General features: G+C 40.2%; 1 protein-coding gene across 1 annotated transcript in view; it reads left to right on the top strand.

Annotated features, from left to right (window-relative positions):
• kcnd2 (potassium voltage-gated channel, Shal-related subfamily, member 2) overlaps positions 1 to 18,432 on the top strand; it is a 648,438-nt gene extending 630,006 nt beyond the window's left edge. Inside the window, exons 3-6 of the mRNA XM_070900318.1 lie at positions 865 to 963; positions 4,748 to 4,843; positions 13,920 to 14,167; positions 15,717 to 18,432. Coding sequence (XP_070756419.1) covers positions 865 to 963; positions 4,748 to 4,843; positions 13,920 to 14,167; positions 15,717 to 15,894 — 621 coding nt within the window. The 3' untranslated portion in view covers positions 15,895 to 18,432. The remainder of the gene's footprint in view (positions 1 to 864; positions 964 to 4,747; positions 4,844 to 13,919; positions 14,168 to 15,716) is intronic.

The following is an 18,432-nucleotide window of genomic DNA, read 5'->3' as shown; positions in this document are numbered from 1 at the left end:
GCATTCCAGCCACTCAGCAGATGGCCCCTGTGAAGATGATGGTTTCAAGTTTGGGAGTAGAGTTCGGGCAGTAGGGCGGTACCGTACTGTTTTCACCTAACGGAGCCTATGAAAATCATTCCATCATTTTAGGTAATCTACATGTTCAGTCTAAAAATGTCTCATACAGTGCAATATAATTATATTTGTTGTGGAGGGGTGAGTACCTATATGTTTGTTTTCAACATGCTGCCTGGTTATTCAGTAAATGTTAGTGAGGGTTGAAATGGTGACCGAATGTGATTATGTGTGTGCATTTATTAATAGAGCAGTAGATGTAAGGGTTTGCATGAGTGTGTGTATTGTAACGGATTTTATCAATGTAAAAAAAGCCACTGAAAAACCAGAAAGAAAGGGCAGCATTCACTGACCAATTGCCAGGGACATTTGGGCTTGCTGAAGGAGGGAGGCTGGGTTAATTAGGCCATACCACAGATGACCAATTAAAACGCTAAGAATTTAAGAATTAAATGGTCATTCAAAACATTCCAACGATCTCCGTCACCCAGGTCCTGTTCCAGGGCAGGATCTGGACACTTTCAGCAATTCAGTAGGTAAGTAAAAATAAGTCAAAATGAGTTTATCAGCTGCCTGGTGTATAAACCGGACTTTTTAAAATTAATGCAGCACATTAGACTAAAATTTCCACGAGTGAATATTTACTCTTCTGAAATTATGATCAATAATAAATCATTTCCTCTTGTAAATCTCATTCATTGGTAAGGAGTTTTCAATATGAGTGTTCTATTGTTAATGCAAAATTTAATGAGGAAGGAAAATTCATGGATAAATTATTAATAGGTTTCTATGTTTTTGTTTGTACAGAAAGCCAGACTTGCAAGAATCCGCGTGTCAAAGATTGGGAGTGCAAATGCTTATATGCAGAGCAAGCACAATGGCTTACTAAGTGACTCATTGGAGCAGGTAATGGGCTGCTGAGAGCTCAGTGTTGCATTTTATTCTCTTTTCTGCAGGAAACAGAATCGAGCCAAAAATAATTCCGCTGTTATTACCCAAAGCTACATATGTTTGCTGATATTTTGTTGTCTTTCAGTTACATGTTCATAGAGAGACTGCCTTCACTGAAACTGAATTCTTGTACCTGAATATGCTGTTTGAGTGTATTGTGTGTTTTCTGATAGGATTGAAAACTTGACCCTTTGATTTGCATATCTTTTGAAAGTTCTAGCTAGGATTCACTACAAGCTGGCAATATGTGACGGATGCATGGTAATCGCTGAGGGTTACATCAGAGAAAGCCATTGAGCAGCATCAAGCTGCACAGGTTACGAGCACAGCAGGATCTAATAGCAGCAGTTCCAGATTGGTATGAGCTGGCAGTAGCTGCACTGGGTTTTAGATACGTTTTGTATCAAATGGAAAAGACTAGTGATAAGAGCATGGCCTAGAAATCCGTCTCAGCGGTGGCACAAAACAGGCGGTGACGGATTGGTTGCCCGTCATACACAGCACCCGATACTCAGCACCATTGCAGTCACCATTGCAGTCAATGGAACTGAATATAACGCTGTGTATAACGGGCAGCCGATCCGATACACCTGCTTGCGCCTCCGCCCGAATCGAATTTCTAGGAACATTTCCTTTTGTTTCCTGCTGTCACATTGTCCCATAAAGTCAGGCATAATCCAGCCACTAGAAATCGGCATATCAAAGCATAAACAGCACAAATAAAGGGCAGCATTCACTGACCAATTTGGGCTTGCTGAAGGAGGAAGGCTGGATTAATTAGGGCATACCACAGATGGCCGATTAAAACGGTAAGAATTTAGGAATTAAAATGGTCATTCGAAACATTTCAACGATCTCCCATCACCCAGAGCAGGACCTGAAGACTTTCATTAATTCATGTTACAAAGCAATATGCTTTATTAAGGCAATGCTGCATTTGAGTTGGGGGTTCTGGAAATGTGGAGACCAATGGTTTCCATGTGATGCTCCAAATCAAGGCCTTTTGGAGATCAAATATATGCTGTACCTGAAGTTGTTCTTTAATTATGATGTGGATTTTAGAATCGATTTGAAATATTTTCCATGTTGTTTTGTCTATCATTTTAAAAAATGATTGATAAGTGACCAGGATTAACAGAGATGAATTTCTTCTCCTGCTTTGCTGTCATAACTTCCACAGGAGTTTGGTGCATTGGTGTAAAATTATACACAAAAAGAGAAGGCCAGTTATTTCTATCAGGTTTTTTTGTGCTTGAGATGAAGTAGCTTGTCATCAAGGAAAGGAGCCAAGCAATCTGGAGACACTTCAACCAGCAACGGTAATTAGCCTATAATGGTACTCAAGATGTGCCTTGTTAGACCACCTCCTTCTCAGAATAGGAGCTTAAAAGAGACAGGCCAGATTAGCAACTAAACATCACAGCCCAGCTCCAATACCCCAGACTATCCGTAAACAAGGACGCAGGAGATCAACTGGTGATTATGCAGCTTATCCCGCTCCACCACCATAACTTCCGCAGAAGTTAGGTGGAGATGCTATTTACGAGAGCAAGCGAGATGTCCACTGAACTTGTGCTGAAGTTAGAGCAGTGAGCGGGAGAATGCCCAAAGAAACTCGCCGCCCAGTTAATCCTGGTCACTTCGCAATTCTTTTTTTAAAAAGATAAATAAAAGGACATATCAAATAATTCAAATCCATTCAAAAATGCTCAATGTAATCGAAGAACAACTTAAAGTACAAAATATATTCCTTTGCCATCAGCATTAAACATGAGTTACATGGACCTTTGGCAAATTTTTACAAACCCAATCCAAGAAAGCTCCCATAAACGATAGGTGGGGGCCTATTTAACATTCAAATGCAACCGCCCGATGACATAATCACTGGCGAGAATTAAACTTAACGCTAGGTCAGGGGATGACCTGCGCAGTCGGCTGCCCAGCAGCAGATCGGAGGCTGGAGGAGCAACTGCCTAAGGTAAATACTGTGGATCAGTTCCTTTCAGCACTTCTTGCGGGCCAAGAGGAGCAGGTGAGCTCCCCTCCACCTCCCCACCTCCGGGCATCGCAGGGAATCTTTCATCACCACCATCATAAACCGGAGCTTCTGCCTGTCAACACCCAACATCCTCGCCCTCCCCCCACCCTCTTCCAGCCCTGATTGCAGCCTGGAGCCGCCCCTCTTTCCCCCCACCCACTGGGGATTACCCCTGGCTGTGGCCTCCTGCCGCTACTTACCGCCCGCTGGCTGGCTGCCAGGCAGGAGTCTGCCCAAAATTATTCAAATGAGGTCCTGCTGTTAAGTTCGCCTGGGCCTCCACATCGCCGGCCTTGCTGGGTTCTTCGCCCATTAACAGGCTCCCCCACAGCCCCCTGTTAATATTGGGGCCATTTTCAGTGGAAGTTAATCCAACTTGCATTTTTGACTAAATAAGTAATACTGGGAAATAATTAATTCTTAATAGTATTAGCAACAGCTTTATTCCTATGCACAATGGTGGTGAACCCACACACTCCCAGGCACCAACTCTGCAACATGAATTGTCCCATTGCTTCCAGCACCCGGAAATCAGCAACCTTTTTCCTTAGATATACATTTTTTGTATCATTTGTTTATTGTCAGTGCCTGGTGGTGAAAGCTCCAACGGTTCCAGCAGCCCTTGTTCTCCTTCCTGAGCCCTCCCAATCCTGTCATTCTCCACCCCCCCCCTCGATATTGCCACCAGCACTCATTCCCGCCCCCCCCCCCCCCCCCAACCCAGCCACCCACCGTCATGAGGTAGTGCAATAGTGCAAGAAGGAAACAAACCAAACTGGAGACAGGCGCAGACTACAAAAGAAAGAAAAGAGGAGAATAAAGGTAAACAAAGTAGAAAGAGAGGGGAAAAACTGGAGCAGAGAGTGGACTTTAAAAAAATCCTTCGTGGAGAAAAAAAATCACTGCAGAGGAAGGATACTGCAGCAAAAAAAAAGCTATCAGTGAGAGGAAAAGAACTGCAGGAGAGATAAGAGCAATGAAGATGGAGAGAGAATAAAGAAATCAAATCAACAATCAGATATCCAGTTAAATAAACTTGAAAGAAGCAGAAGCATTTTGAACAGTTAGATGTCTGTATCTCTGAACATATGAATTTCTAGAGGATATTGTGTCCCAAGGCTCAATGTAAGAACATTAAAATCAATAAAATGGTCTTTCCTGTAGGTATTTTTATTACTAAGAAGCCTGATTTTCCAGCATCTGACCAACAGCCAGCTCCCCATCTGCTTTTTACTTATTGCTATTATTATTGCCCTACTGTTGTTGTTTCCTTTTCCATGATTTTCTACTCTGATGTAATTTAATTTGTTTCTGTTCCCTCAAGCCTTCAAAGTGGCTGTTGGGCCTTACTAGAGCTTTCCAATCTCTATGCTTTCCTCCTCCCTGCCTTGCTCTGCTTATTTCTTACCTTCCTATTCTTTCTACACCTTCGCCCCGTCATTTCTCCCTCACTGAATCCCTCTCTTGCCTTCACAGCAGGCTTTTGGAACAGTATTCTAAAAGCCTCCTTCACCCCTTTTCTTTGACGCCCCTCTAACACGCCCCGCCCACCTCCTATTGCTCCTCACAAGCCACAGGTAGCTTCTCGCACTTCACCTTATCCTTCAAAATGTAGGATCCATTTTACGTTGAACTGGAGTTTGGAATCTATTCATTAATCGGCTACAGTATTTTTGATTCATTGTCTCTTGATTTTTCCAGCTGTCGAATGATGAAGAACAAGCCCTAGTTAGCAAGTCAGGGTCTACGTTTCAGAGGCAACATCACCATCTCTTGCACTGTTTGGAGAAAACTACGGTAAGAAATTACATCTGAGCCTTCACCAGAACTTGGAATTAAAATGAGTTGACCTTCTTAGAATTTGCTTTTTGTATTTATAACATTTTTGTTTGAAAACTGATTGTCCTAAAATGATGAAGTATGTTTTGCAGAAAAACATACTGCTCATTCACTGAAAGCACAAAAAGTTAATCCTAAGATTTCTGGGTGTATCTTGGTTCCTGTTACTGAAATATTCCATCCATGGTTTAAAAATAGTTGAAATACCCAGGACATATCATTCTTGCTTCACCGTCATCACCTCCTGTGGGAATATTTATAGGGAACAAGGATAAGTCAAAACAAGAATGTTCAACATAATATTTAATAAGATCTAGTTATGTCTGAAATAATCTGACAAAAAATGAGCCCTTTGAAGATCCTTTTTTGCTCCAGGACATAAAATGCAAAAGATTGTATTTAAATTTTGGCAATAATTCAGCATTAACTGGATTTGACTGTATTATCTTCTGTTTAGAAATTTGTAAAAAAAAATATTTTTTGCATAAAAATAATTTACATTTGTTGGAAAGTCTTCCTGCACTATAGGGTCCAATAATTTTATCATGCTTAAAAATAATCACTTTATTTACACAATATGTCCTGGGTATTTCAACTATTTTTAAACCATGGATGGAATATTTCAGTAACAGGAACCAAGATAAACCCAGAAAACTGGAGATATTTTAGGGGGAAGAGTTTGGCTAAATGTTATAAATTGTAAATTATTTGGAAAGTTCCTAATTTTTGCCATGGCATAAGGGAAGCCACAGAACAGAGACCAAGTGGTTCCTCACAAGGAGGGAAGAAGACAATTGAAGAATGAATGAGCCCTACCTCGGCTAGGTAGATAGATTATGGAAACTCAGTTTACTGCAGCATTGGCAATGGACTGGGAGCGGGTCAACTGTACATCTCCAGCTGAGGAACTGTACATAAAACAGGGAACTAAAGGAAGAAGTTTAAAAATATTTTTGAATAAGGAAATTTGAAAAAGTACTATGAAATCTGCAAAATAACTTAGTTCTCAAAGGGTTTAAAAAAAAAGCATTTATAGTTCTATTGTTAGGTACCAAACCAAGACAGATATTTACCTAGCGATGTCATTGAATGATAAACTAGCCACCTTGTCAATGACAATAACTTATCACATTTCTTTCATAAGGGTAACAAATCCATAGCTGGGTGCTAATGAGCTGCGCCCATATTTTGCTTGAATGAAACAATTTCAGGACCTCCCCAGCATGACAGTTCTGTTTGTTGTAAAGGAACGTGGCTTCTAGTAGCAGCTTAATTACATCTTCACTGCTGTCAAACATTGAAAATAGAATTTCACGCTCAGTAAAATATCAGTTTTTGAATTATCAATCATGGAGGCAGTAAAACTAGCAATCATTCCCGTAGAATAAATACATAGTTTCACATGGGCTCATAGCAACAGAAATCTTTCCGATCATTATCCTTTCTTGAGGCACTCCATCATCAGAGCTGGCATGAATGAGTTTCAGTTCATGATTTTAGTTGGTGGTGGTAATTGAGATGATTTACCTTGTGTGCAAATGCAAATATCTTGTACTGTGCACAAACAACAGTTGTGTTACTCAATATGGAGATTTACCTCTTTCGGTTTTCCACTTCATAACTTTCCGTAACTGAATTCAGAAAGAAAAAAGCGCATGTGACGGGTGATGTTGCAGCAGTAATTTGCAACCAATGCACAGACTGCTGGAGCAGTGAGCTCTTTGTGTTACACTATCACAGTCACCTTACAGGACTTCATACACTGGTTTCACTTCAGTCTGGCAATAGTCTTGAATACTGGCTAAAAGAAAACACTTTCCAAAGTATCATACCATGTGAACAGAATAAACAATGGGAAATAAACATTTAATGAGAAATAAACTAAGAACTTTGTTAAAATGGCGCATTCAGGAAATTCCTGTAAACACATCAACTAGTGTTAAAAATAGCACAGAGAAATTTCAACCTCCTCATGAGGTATGCACCCTGAATCACATTATTTTGCATAAGCCAACAGTCCGTTTTATACATTCTCTGTGTTCACATCTATAGGTCAGCATTGTGCCAACCAGAGTCTGAAGTTGCAAGACTTGCATGTCTTGGAATGATTTCTGATGAAATGTGAAAGGAATCTTTGTTATTATTTGTAGTACTGTGTCTGCAGTTTTTTGTTGTCTGCATAGTATCTCTCTAACACTGATGTTATTTTTATTTATATGTATCTGTCTATTAAGGTAACAGATGTTAGTAATGGAAAATGGATACAATGAATAACATTTCCCATTTTAGGCACCTAATTTCAGCACCAATCAGTTCCAAGTCAGATATGAGAAGGTTGTTAGATGGCTGCTCTACTCTGTTTCAACAAAGAGCCTTAAATGTTAACCTAACATCTCCCTACTGCACCACAGTAACTTTTTTTATTTTCCACCTGAGTCATCTTTATAGCGTCTCTGAGTACAGTTGCTAATTTAGTACCAATTTTTGGCCATGGATGCATATTTACTAAAAACAGAATTAACAATGCCCAAGCTCATTTTACATTGGGCCATTGCAGTCAGACCCAGAGCTGAAAGATTACTGTGCTAGCCCACTATGCCACTCAGTCACCTAATACAAACATACGTTCAAACTCAGAAACTATATCACACAACGCATTCCTTATTTATGTTAAAAACTTCTCACAGAATGGAAATAAATATACTTAGCCTACCTTGCTTCTCGAATGTTCAACTGAAATCTGAAGAAAGTTTCTTGCGATATTCTTGAAAGTCTTTAACAGATTAGCCTATTGCTCCCCTCATCAGGGGACTGTCACTGCAGACAACTGAAATGTAACATAGCCTTTTTTGATCAGGACATTGTTTTCCAGTGTCGTTTAATTATTTCTCAAGATCTCATTGTCAGCTAAATGCCAAAAAAGTAACTTACAAGCTTGGCATTCAGTACAGTAGCTATTGAAATCTTTTTAATTACTTTTTCATTCCGTGGCTAACTCTAAAGATATTACTTGGGAAAGAGTAGATATAGTGCAATCATCTCCCAATACATTAATGAAACAGGAGACTTTCAAACCATATATAATATATACTTAAATTTGCTCTTTAAAGATGATTATTGTCTTCATGATAGCCTATTTATTTTTAGGTCTTATTTTCCTAAAGCAACTTGTTAAGAAAATCATTAAAAAATCCTCCTACCTATGATTTCTTATTAAATATATTTGAAATTTTTCTATCAAGTAAACATAGATCTTATATATTGATTAACTGTGTATTACTCCCAGATAATGAAGCTGTCAGAGGGATGCTGGTGTTTTGTTCAGATATTTGAATATACTCATTTTAAACTGTTAAGATGCATTAGTCATTGTTTCTTTTTTGTTGGCATGTTACCATATAGGGATTGTCCTATCTTGTGGATGATCCCCTCTTATCAATTCGGTCTTCAGCGTCCATTAAGGTACCAGTTTGATTGTTCGTGTCAGAATTATCTGAATTTAAGTGTCTGTAACTCTGCATTTTATGGTATTTGTGCTGCAGCTGTTAGTGCTTCGACAGTCTGAAGATGTTTGTGTTGTTTGCTGTTATTCCGTGATTGTGCAAAAGCTTTTCTGCTGGTTACTTGTTTTGCTGTCTTAATGGGTTCAGTATTCTCCACATTTTGTGTGTCATTCTTTCTAAAAAGTATTGCTCAGCTTAGCATTAATGCCCAGCATTTGATAAATGTATGAGGCAATAATAATGGCAAATACAAGATAGCAGGTAATAATATGCAACGTACATGTAGTATATCCATGGGTTTTATGACCTCGAATTTCGCATATCTTTTCACTCTGAATGTTATAAAAATTCAATTATTTATTTCTGATGGAGGAATGGTGGGAAGTTAGTGCAAATGATTCCTAACATTAAACTTTGCACAGTAAAAGTTTAAAGTTGATGAGAATACATTAAAAAGTAATGAGGAAAATAAGTATATTTACAAAAACTTGTGGACAGTGGTTTCTGGATAAACTTATGCCAGATCCAAGAAAAATTCTAATGTCTTTTCAATATACCATTTGCATTTATTGATATATATAAATTTTAATTTAATCATGAAATCTTTTGGCAAATTTAATGGTTCCAAAAATCCCTGGGGTCCTGCCAGTCTTCTGCTGTAACTCTAGCAGGATAGTAGCAAAACCTATTGTACAACAGCAGGGATCTGGTTGTGCTGGGTCTCCACTGTTATGGGAATTTCCAGCATGCCTTGTACGGGGTGGAACCTCTACTTGGCCCTTGCAAGGCAAATATCATCAGGAGTGGGGACTTTTTACAATGGGAATTAAGTTGGGATCCAATATAGTACTGGAGCCTGGTACACCCAGTGAGGTGGGGGCCTACTGTCCTCCAGATGGGCTAAAATGGGTCCCACCAGTGAATGTCCAATCCAGAAAGTGCACTAGACAACAGAAAGTGAAGTTTAAAAAAAAATTCTTGATCCGTACCTTTGCTCAGAGGACCGAGGTGAACATAACTGGAATCTGGAAGAGGGGTCTCAGCAATCCACCCCCATGTCAGGCAGATACCAGAGCTTATGACTGCATGGGAGAGATGGGTGCCAGAGATGGATCTGCAGTAGTGCCTGCACCCACCTGCCCAATGCCGATTACATACCCTCCCACTGACCCTGCAAATTCTGCCATGATTTGTACTGGAGGCCACAGGTGCGTGCAATCTGGTTGCACCGGGATCTTACCTTAACAATTTTTGGGACCAGTGTTTTTAATGGGCATCTAACAGTGTCCATGCTTCTCAGCATTTTATCTCAATACAGTGGACTGTGTAACCACTAGTGATTTTGTCATGAAAATAATGTGCAAAGTATTTATTCTAAATACAGAACTAGTTTGTCTAATTTTCATATGTTGGATTTGAATAACTATAATATTGAGGGATATCATTAATTATTTTCCTGTTTATTTTGTTTTCTGGTTCCAGGTTAAAATTACTTGCTACGGTCTTTTGTTTTACTGTGTTATCACAGTCATTATTGTTTCATGGCCAGTTTATTTAACTTATACTGTGGTTGCAGAAACTAAATGGCTTGCATTGTTAACATGACTCAAAGAAGGAACTAGTTATCATGTTTGCAGTGTAACCGTGCCAATCTTTACACCCCTCAGCCTTAACTGGCTGATAAACTGACCATTGGGGGGTAATTTTAACGGATGGGTTTGGGTCAGTTCGGAAGTAAAAAAAATGTTAAATTTCAAAGAGGAACCCAAGCTGCCTCGAACCCACTAATTTTGACGGAGGTGGGATGAGAGGTAGGCGGCCAATCCGCACTCAGGAGGTGGGTTGATCATTGAAATCTTTGAAGGGGGGGTGCATGCCTCCATTTTAGCAAGCTTTGTATTTTTTTCTGCTGTCGTTCGGGTTTCCCAGGCCTCGGGAATCCCAGCAAGTTAAAGGAGGTGAGGAGGGCTGGATGCATAAGGTAAGTTCCATTACAGCTCGACTTGAGGGCCAGGAGGGGCAGGAGTGTTTCCCCTAAGCCCAACAAGCTAACCCTGAAGACCGCCCCTCCCCCACGATCTCTCCCCACTTCCATGATCTTTCACTCCCCCATCTGTCCCAACCATGCTCCACCCAGCCCCCAAACCCGCCCCCCCCCCCACCACTAAATATACCTGCTCCTCGACTGCGGCCTTTTCAGGAGCCTTCCTCGCCTGATAAGCAGCCAAGCCTGTCAATCAGGCTGGTTTTCGGGCGGGGAACCTGCAAAAAAAGCACACTCGTCGTGGAGTTAAAACTCCATGGTGTTTCGGAAAATCCTGCACTTTCGGGATTACCGGCCATAACTGCTCTCCTTCACCTCTCCAAAACCCCACCCCAGTAAATATCGGGGCCTTGGGATCAGTTGCCTGTCAATTTGAGGCCAGTTTTCAGGATATATATCCCATCTCCAAAATGGACCTCAGAGATAAGCAGAGATAATCAAACAATTAAAAATCAGATAAACAGTAAAGAAAAGTTAGAATAGGATAGATTAATCAGAAATCAAATAAAAGAAAAGTTAAAATGAGAAAAATAATAGAAGGACTGGCAACATGTGTTTATTGTTTTTAAGTGTTTATTTACTTGCAATAGGTTAATATGCCTGAAATTTGAATAATGTTATCACTGTAATTGTAGCACTAGCTTCAGCATCATGATGCATGACCTGAAATGTGGAATTCCTGAGCTGCAGCCAGTCGAAGGGTTAATTTAGTGGTTTGGTGCACAGTAAACAATGGAAGCATTATACCTTTGACCTGTAAGACTTTATAAAATATGATGAAGTCTATTACAAGAAAACTTTATGAGCAACTCCTATCACATTTCTTATCGATGACTAAGTGGAGAAAAGTAGCGTCTAATAATGCCTGTTAAAATTGGAAAATTCCAAGTTTGCAATGATTCCCTCGGTAAGGTTATTTTGGAGCCACATATCTGTGTGTGTCCAGTGTAGAATATATTTTATTTTATTAACTATTTTAAATTTGGACATATAGTTCAAATCATTCATGTTTTCTGCAGTCATCTATATTTCTGACAACTCCAGAAACTTCATTGACTTTTCTGATCATGATTGCCCAGATGTGTTGGTGGACTTCAGTAGAGAATGCCATGTTTCTACCAAAAGAATATGTTGAAAACAGTGGTACTGCTTCACTGAAACAAGTAATTTGATTTCACTGATTTGTGGGTGAAATTGTATCGTGCACTATTAATGTACAAACATAATGATATAAAATACGTTTGTGAGCTATTTTAAGAATTAATGCTTACCCAGTTATTTTGAATAGGTTAAACTGTTCATTAGAATAGCAAACGTCACACCGCCTAATTTTACCCAACAATCTCTTATGTGCCTTCTATTTTGTTGTCATTTTCCACCCATCACCATTCAAGTACTACAGAGTAGATTTTACAAATTCACGCTCCAGTGTAGAGCATCATCATCATCATCATAGGCAGTCCCTCGGAGTTGAGGAAGACTTGCTTCCACTCTTAACATGAGTTCTTAGGTGGCTTTACAGTCCAATACGAGAACCACAGTCTCTGTCACAGGTGGGGCAGATAATCGTTGAGGGTAGGGGTGGGTTTTCCGCGCGCTCTTGTCGCTGCTTGCGCTTGATTTCTGAACGCTCTCGACGATAAGACTCGAGATGCTCACCACCCTCCCTGATGCGCTTCCTCCATTTAGGGCGGTTTTTGACCAAGTTCTCCCAGGTGTCAGTGGGGATGTTGCACTTTATCAGGGAGGCTTTGAGGATGTTCTTGTAATGTTTCCGCTGCCCACCTTTGGCTCGTTTGCCGTGAAGGAGTTCAGAGTAGAGCGCTTGCTTTGGGAGTCTCGTGTCTGGTATGCGAACTATGTGGCCTGCCCAGCGGAGCTGATCAAGTGTGGTCAGTGTTTTGATGCTGGGTATGTTGGCCTGGGCGAGGACGCTAATGTTGGTGCATCTGTTCTCCCAGGGAATTTGTAGGATCTTGCGGAGGCATCGTTGGTGATATTTCTCCAGCGACTTGAGGTCCATGGTCCATGTTTCTGAGCCATACAAGAGGGAGGGTATCACTGCAGCCCTGTAGATCATGAGCTTGTTTTGAGGGCCTGGTCTTCAAACACTCGTTTCCTCAGACGGTCGAAGGCTGCGCTGGCGCACTGGAGACGGTGTTGGATCTCATTGTCAATGCCTGCTCTTGTTGGTAGGAGATATGCGAAGTGGTTCACATTGTCCAGGGCCGCACCATGGATCTTGATGACTGGGGGACAGTGCTATGTGGTAAGGACAGGCTGGTGGAGGACCTTTGTCTTGCTGATGTTTAGCGTAAGGCCCATGCTTTCGTATGTCTCAGTAAATACATCGACTATGTCCTGGAGTTCAGCCTCAGTATGTGCGCAGACGCAGGCATCGTCCGCATACTGTAGCTCAACGACAGAGGTTGGGGTGGTCTTGGACCTGTCCTGGAGACGGCAGAGGTTGAACAGGTTCCCATTGGTTCTGTAGTTTAGTTCCACTCCAGCAGGGAGCTTGTCGACTGTGAGGTGGAGCATGGTGACAAGAAAGATTGAGAAGAGGGCTGGTGCGATGACACAGCCCTGTTTGGCCCTGGTCTGGACGTGGATTGGGTCTGTGATGAATCCGTTGGTAAGGATCATGGCCTGCATTCGCTGTGGAGCAGGCGGAGGATGGTGACGAACTTTTGGGGGCATCCGAAATGGAGGAGGACGCTCCATAGACTCTCGCGGTTGACAGTGTCAAAGGCCTTTGTAAGGTCGAAGAAGGCCATGTATAAGGCTGGCACTGTTCCTTGCATTTTCCTGCAGCTGTGTAGAGTATGATTCCCCCTGGAGCACATATCAGGAATTGGGTGCAGTGATCAGTACACCCAACAGGATTTCACATCCAAACTTTTCTGTGGCACGTACTGACTTCTGTGCCCACACTCCCAATGTGCGCTGCTGACACGTGAAGTTCCATGTTTGTTGATCAAATTTTGTAATCCTATGCTTGTTGTAGAACCCTTTTGTGAAATTGGTTTGCTCCAGCACCTGACTCGTGAAAAACCTGCTCAGCAACTCGTGGTGCTGACAGGCTACTTACTAAGTGCTACTTAGTATAGGAGCTACTAAAACCTTATTTCACACCTTTATCATCTCAGCTAAAAAGTAGGAAAAATAAAATATGTAATCGGAGTTAGTATATTAAACACAGATAGGAAGGAAATGCACTGTCAAAATCTGGAAAACTTGGTTTGCTATTTTCAGCCTCTGACATTAGCTTCGACAGCCAGAAACAAGATTGGCATTCAACAGCAAGTGACAGCTCGCGCGCTCAAGTTTCAATCCATATTCGTGAACTTGCAGTGAGTCTAGACAGTCAGTCCCTGATTCTTCCTGTTGACATATTATTCTAAAAAGAGGTGAAGTGACAAAGTTTTCTTAAAGCTGATATATAAAATATTTTTCTTTTTCTGCCCCTTTCTTTTCTTTGAATTAGAATCACGACTTTGTGGATGAACAAACATACAAAGAGAATTGTCTAGCCGGATCTACAAGAAATCGACCAAATTCACACAGCCCTTCTCTCTCCTCTCAACATGGTTTAACTGGAACATGTTGCTCAAGACGCAGCAAAAAGCCTTTCCAGCTCCCAAATTCCAATATTTCTTGCAGTCACCCTGGAAGTGTACAGGAGCTTAGTACTATTCAGATTCGATGTGTGCAGCAGAGTACGCTCTCCAATAGGTAACTATTTCAAAGATTAATAACCTAATTCTTTAACTTAATAAGTAAAGATAAAAATGTGCATTATTTATAAATTATAGAAACTAAGACCATATCAATTAAGTGAAAAGGTCACCATCAACTTTGAAATAAGCTGTGCTGCGAGAGAGTTCACAAACTTAGTGGGCCAGGTCATTTGCATGACTCAGTCACACCCTTGGCCTTGAACTGGAAAACAGTGTGCTAGAGCATAAATGCACTTGCAAGGCTAAGATGCCCACAAGAGTGGGGCTGGCCACCGGCCTTGAGCCCTCTGGCTGCTACCTGAAGATCTGTGGTGAGGCTGCAACAGAAGCCCTCCTCTGCCTTTTTGCCTGGGGCACATAGACCCCTCAACCTGAGCGGGTCCCATGCGCAAGGCCCAGAGCCAGCTTTTTCAGGCACCCCTCAGAATGGGCACTGCTCTTTTGCTACAAGAGGAAACTTTGATAGGAGGGCCAGCAACATCCTTCTCTACCTTATTAGACACAGGCCCAAGTCCACTTCTTTGGGGTAGCCCTGGAATTCTTCAGGCATTTCACTGGTGCTACAAAGAGGAATATCGTGGCCTGAGTGTTAAGCTGCACTTGGGACATATTCAAACCAGTGGGAGGCAGCATCCTAGAATAGGTTTCATACTGAAAGGCTTTAATGTTGAAGGACCTCTGTGTAAAATTTGGTCCCAATGAGCAGAGCAGGCACCATAGCCTTCCCGCTCAGAATTCTGCAGTGACCCCTGCAGCCACCAACTAAAGGGAAGATTTAATTTTTTTTTAAATAAATCTTTTTGTAGAGACAAGGAGTAGGAGTAGGAGTGCTCCCCGCAACTCCATAGTCCTGCCAATCGTATCTGTCCCACCCCCCCCCAGCCCCTTGCACTCTTTAACCCCCTCCCAGAACTCACCTGAGGACCACTGCTGGGAAGACAGGTAGCCCAAAATTGTTTTTTTTCATTGAGCAAGCTGGCTGTGGAGTGGCGACGGGCACCGGCAGCTCGTTCCAAATATGTAGATGAGGCCTGAAGGCCAATTGCTCTCAATCCTTGGGCCTCTTGATTCAGGCGGGTGCTTGCTCTGGAAACGAACCCAGACCAAAATCTACGCCATCATTTCTTTTGTTGAATTATTTCTGAGTTTCTTTTCATCTTTTCATTTCTTTAAATTCAGTTGACTCATTTCAAGCTTCAAGCATCATTTATATTAAAGAAAAGATTACAGGTGTGATCATTGGGAAGCGATTCTAACCTTTTTTAAAAAAAAAGTAGTATTCTTGACGACATGGCCTTTTAAAATAAAGAATGTGAATCAAGTTAACTATTTCTTCTGCTAGTCATTTTAACAATAAATCAAAAATTACAGGGTTTAGTGAACCAATACTTGATCTATTTTAATGAGCGTTTTGATGCAAAAGCTGACTTTATCACATTTGTTTTCAGTTCTTTGTGAAACATTGTACAAATAGCTCAACTTATGGTGGCTTTTTGCTTTGTCAGTACCTTACAGGCTATAACAATTTGTGTTCATTCTTCCAGCCGATCCAGTTTGAATGCAAAGTTGGAGGAAAGTGTCAAACTAAATTGTGAGCAATCATATATAACAACAGCAGTAATAAGCATGCCCAGCCCTCCTGTTACATCACCCGAAGAAGACGACAGGCCTGACTCTCCAAGCCATGCAGAACGCAACATTGTAAAAGTGTCAGCACTGTAAAAAATCTTACCACATCAAATGTGAGCCTAGAAAGTCATCTGACCACCTGTGTTATGTTCCTGCTATTGAAGAAATAGAAAAGAACATCACAGATTGGAGAGCAAGAGGAGAACATAAGTGCTTTCCCAGATAGTTTTGCATTGTGCAGTTCATGATAACCATGATCATCGCACTGAAGATATTTATCAGTGAAGCTTGACATCAAAGTTATGTAACATTGACAGTGAGATGAGCAAAAGGAGGTACCATTAAGCTTGAAAAAAGCTCTGCAATGATTACTTTGCAGTTGAGCACAATGAGATATTTCCACTTATGCTACATTTCCTGCCCTGAAGGCTCATTTTATTATAAAAGTACACATGAACTGGAAAAGTGTGCATGGGGGGAAAGAAAACGAAAACAACTTTTCAAAATAGAATTTGGAATTTTTTTGTTTGCAACAACAATGAATTCAGCAAAAATAAAATGATCTTGTTTAAGTTAGACAGAAGTAATTGTAAATATTGCATTGAAGACTGATGTATTTTAAATTAAACAAAGACCACAAAAATGCATGTTAAATTTTCCTTGAGGCATTACCTAACATTCTTTGTTTTTCAATGCAATGGGCACGTAAAATATTTTACCAAGATCAGGACCTGTTTGTTATCGGAGGACTATGTATAGGCTACCTTAGAACCTTTGCTAGTTGGTCATTAGTCACTAAAAGACTGTTTAGTTGATACAAGATGGAAAAAATGATTGCAGTAATGAGTTTTGGTCATTTGTTTATATTAACCGTTTACACTACAATGAAACCTTGCAAATATTAAGCCTCAAATTAAAAATGTTGTACTGAGACTGACACAGCAACAGAGCAGAATCCAAATTTCTATCCAGACTTTTTTTCCTGTACAAACTTGTACTATAATGCTTCTAATGAGTGTGAACAATTTTCAGGCAAGCACTTGAATGAGTGAACTGCAATTGATGTGTATTACAGATTTTATCCTTCTTCATTGCAGCTGTAGCAAGACTAACAGACTGTTCTTTCTGCATGGACTCCCAGATTTATATGGGATTTAGTGGATGGTTATTCAGCAAGCTAAGTGCTCCTATCATCTGTAGCTGTGGAAGTTGTTCTTCCTGCTATAAATATATGTATATTTTTGAGTCAGTATCTTTAAATGTACTGAATTGCAGTATTAATGCAATTTTTTTTTAATTGGGGATTTAAGGTGTGGTAATATTTAAATGATTTAGACTTTGGATAAACCATTTTCCTTAAAATCACACTGGAAGGTATTATGGAGTAACAGAGTGTCCTTTACTCTCAGCCACAGCTCAAAGGAAAGAGAACCATAATCTGCTCTCATTGGACAATGCTCAGTAGACAGAGCGCGTTTCAATAGAGTAAACCTATTTAGCCCCCTCACCCCTGAGGAAAGCAAAATATTTGAATGATACAGTGCTTCAAACAGAGGTTAGAAGGACAGAGTCTTCAAGCTTGCATGATTGATATTTCTGTGGCAAGGCAGTGGACCTTCCACTATATTTTTTTTCTTTTTGTAATGCTGTTGTATTTAGACTAATATATCTAGTTTACAAATGTGAAAATTGTTGACGTGCTGTTAAATGGGGTAGGGTGCTTGGAAAGCAAAATAAAAATATGTTGCATTTTTGTTCAACGGTTTTCATAGATTGGTCTCTGGCTGAAGCACTGCAAAGTAATACAGCAATACTTCTTTAAAGATCTAACAAATACCTGGTTGCAAATATAAAATTATTTGCTTCATACTTTTACAGTAAAGGATAGCAGAAGTTGCATCTGGAACTTTCCCATGTACACTTAAGTATCACTTATGCAAAAGTTTCCTTTTGGTTTTCTTTCTCTGCATTTCTGAACATTTTTTTATATAATAGTGTCCTTAAGATTGTGCTCTAAGGGTGACTCAAAAACCTCTGTCAGACTTGGGTTGTAAAATGACTGTTGGAGTGTGCAATCTGTGCTGTAAACTAGTTGTAGTTTTGTAGTGTATCATATGATTTTGTTAACTTTGCTGTTTTGTATTTAAACAGCTTTCATAAGTTCCATTTTCGTGAAGCAGCATAATTTGCCACCTATTATGCTGGATAACTAGACATCTAAAAATAAAGTTTCTGCATGCTTAATGGAAGAGTTGGTATTGTAACTAGAAGTAATGCTTGATAAATCAACAGCATTCATTTTCTTAACTACGAAAAGGTTAAGTCTTCTAAAACTATCCATAGATAAATTGTATGGGGCAAATAGTGTAAGAATGATGTGAGATAACAATGAAGTATTTTTGCAGACAAAATGTGCAACTGGAAAATAGAATGCATTTAATAGATACAGAGAATATTTGAGCTGAACATCTTTAACTGTAAAATATACATGGCAAGATGTGTTGTTAAAATGCAAATATTCGATAGAATGAGGGATCAAAAATTCTGAATTTTACATAATTTTAAAAAACAAAGGCACATTGGAGACACATGTTACAGAAAATGATTCCCATGTACAAAAGTTGAGATTAA

This window comes from Pristiophorus japonicus, chromosome 15 (assembly GCF_044704955.1).
Source record: "Pristiophorus japonicus isolate sPriJap1 chromosome 15, sPriJap1.hap1, whole genome shotgun sequence".
Lineage (NCBI taxonomy): Eukaryota > Metazoa > Chordata > Chondrichthyes > Pristiophoridae > Pristiophorus > Pristiophorus japonicus.
This window is presented reverse-complemented; position numbering and strand designations above follow the sequence as displayed.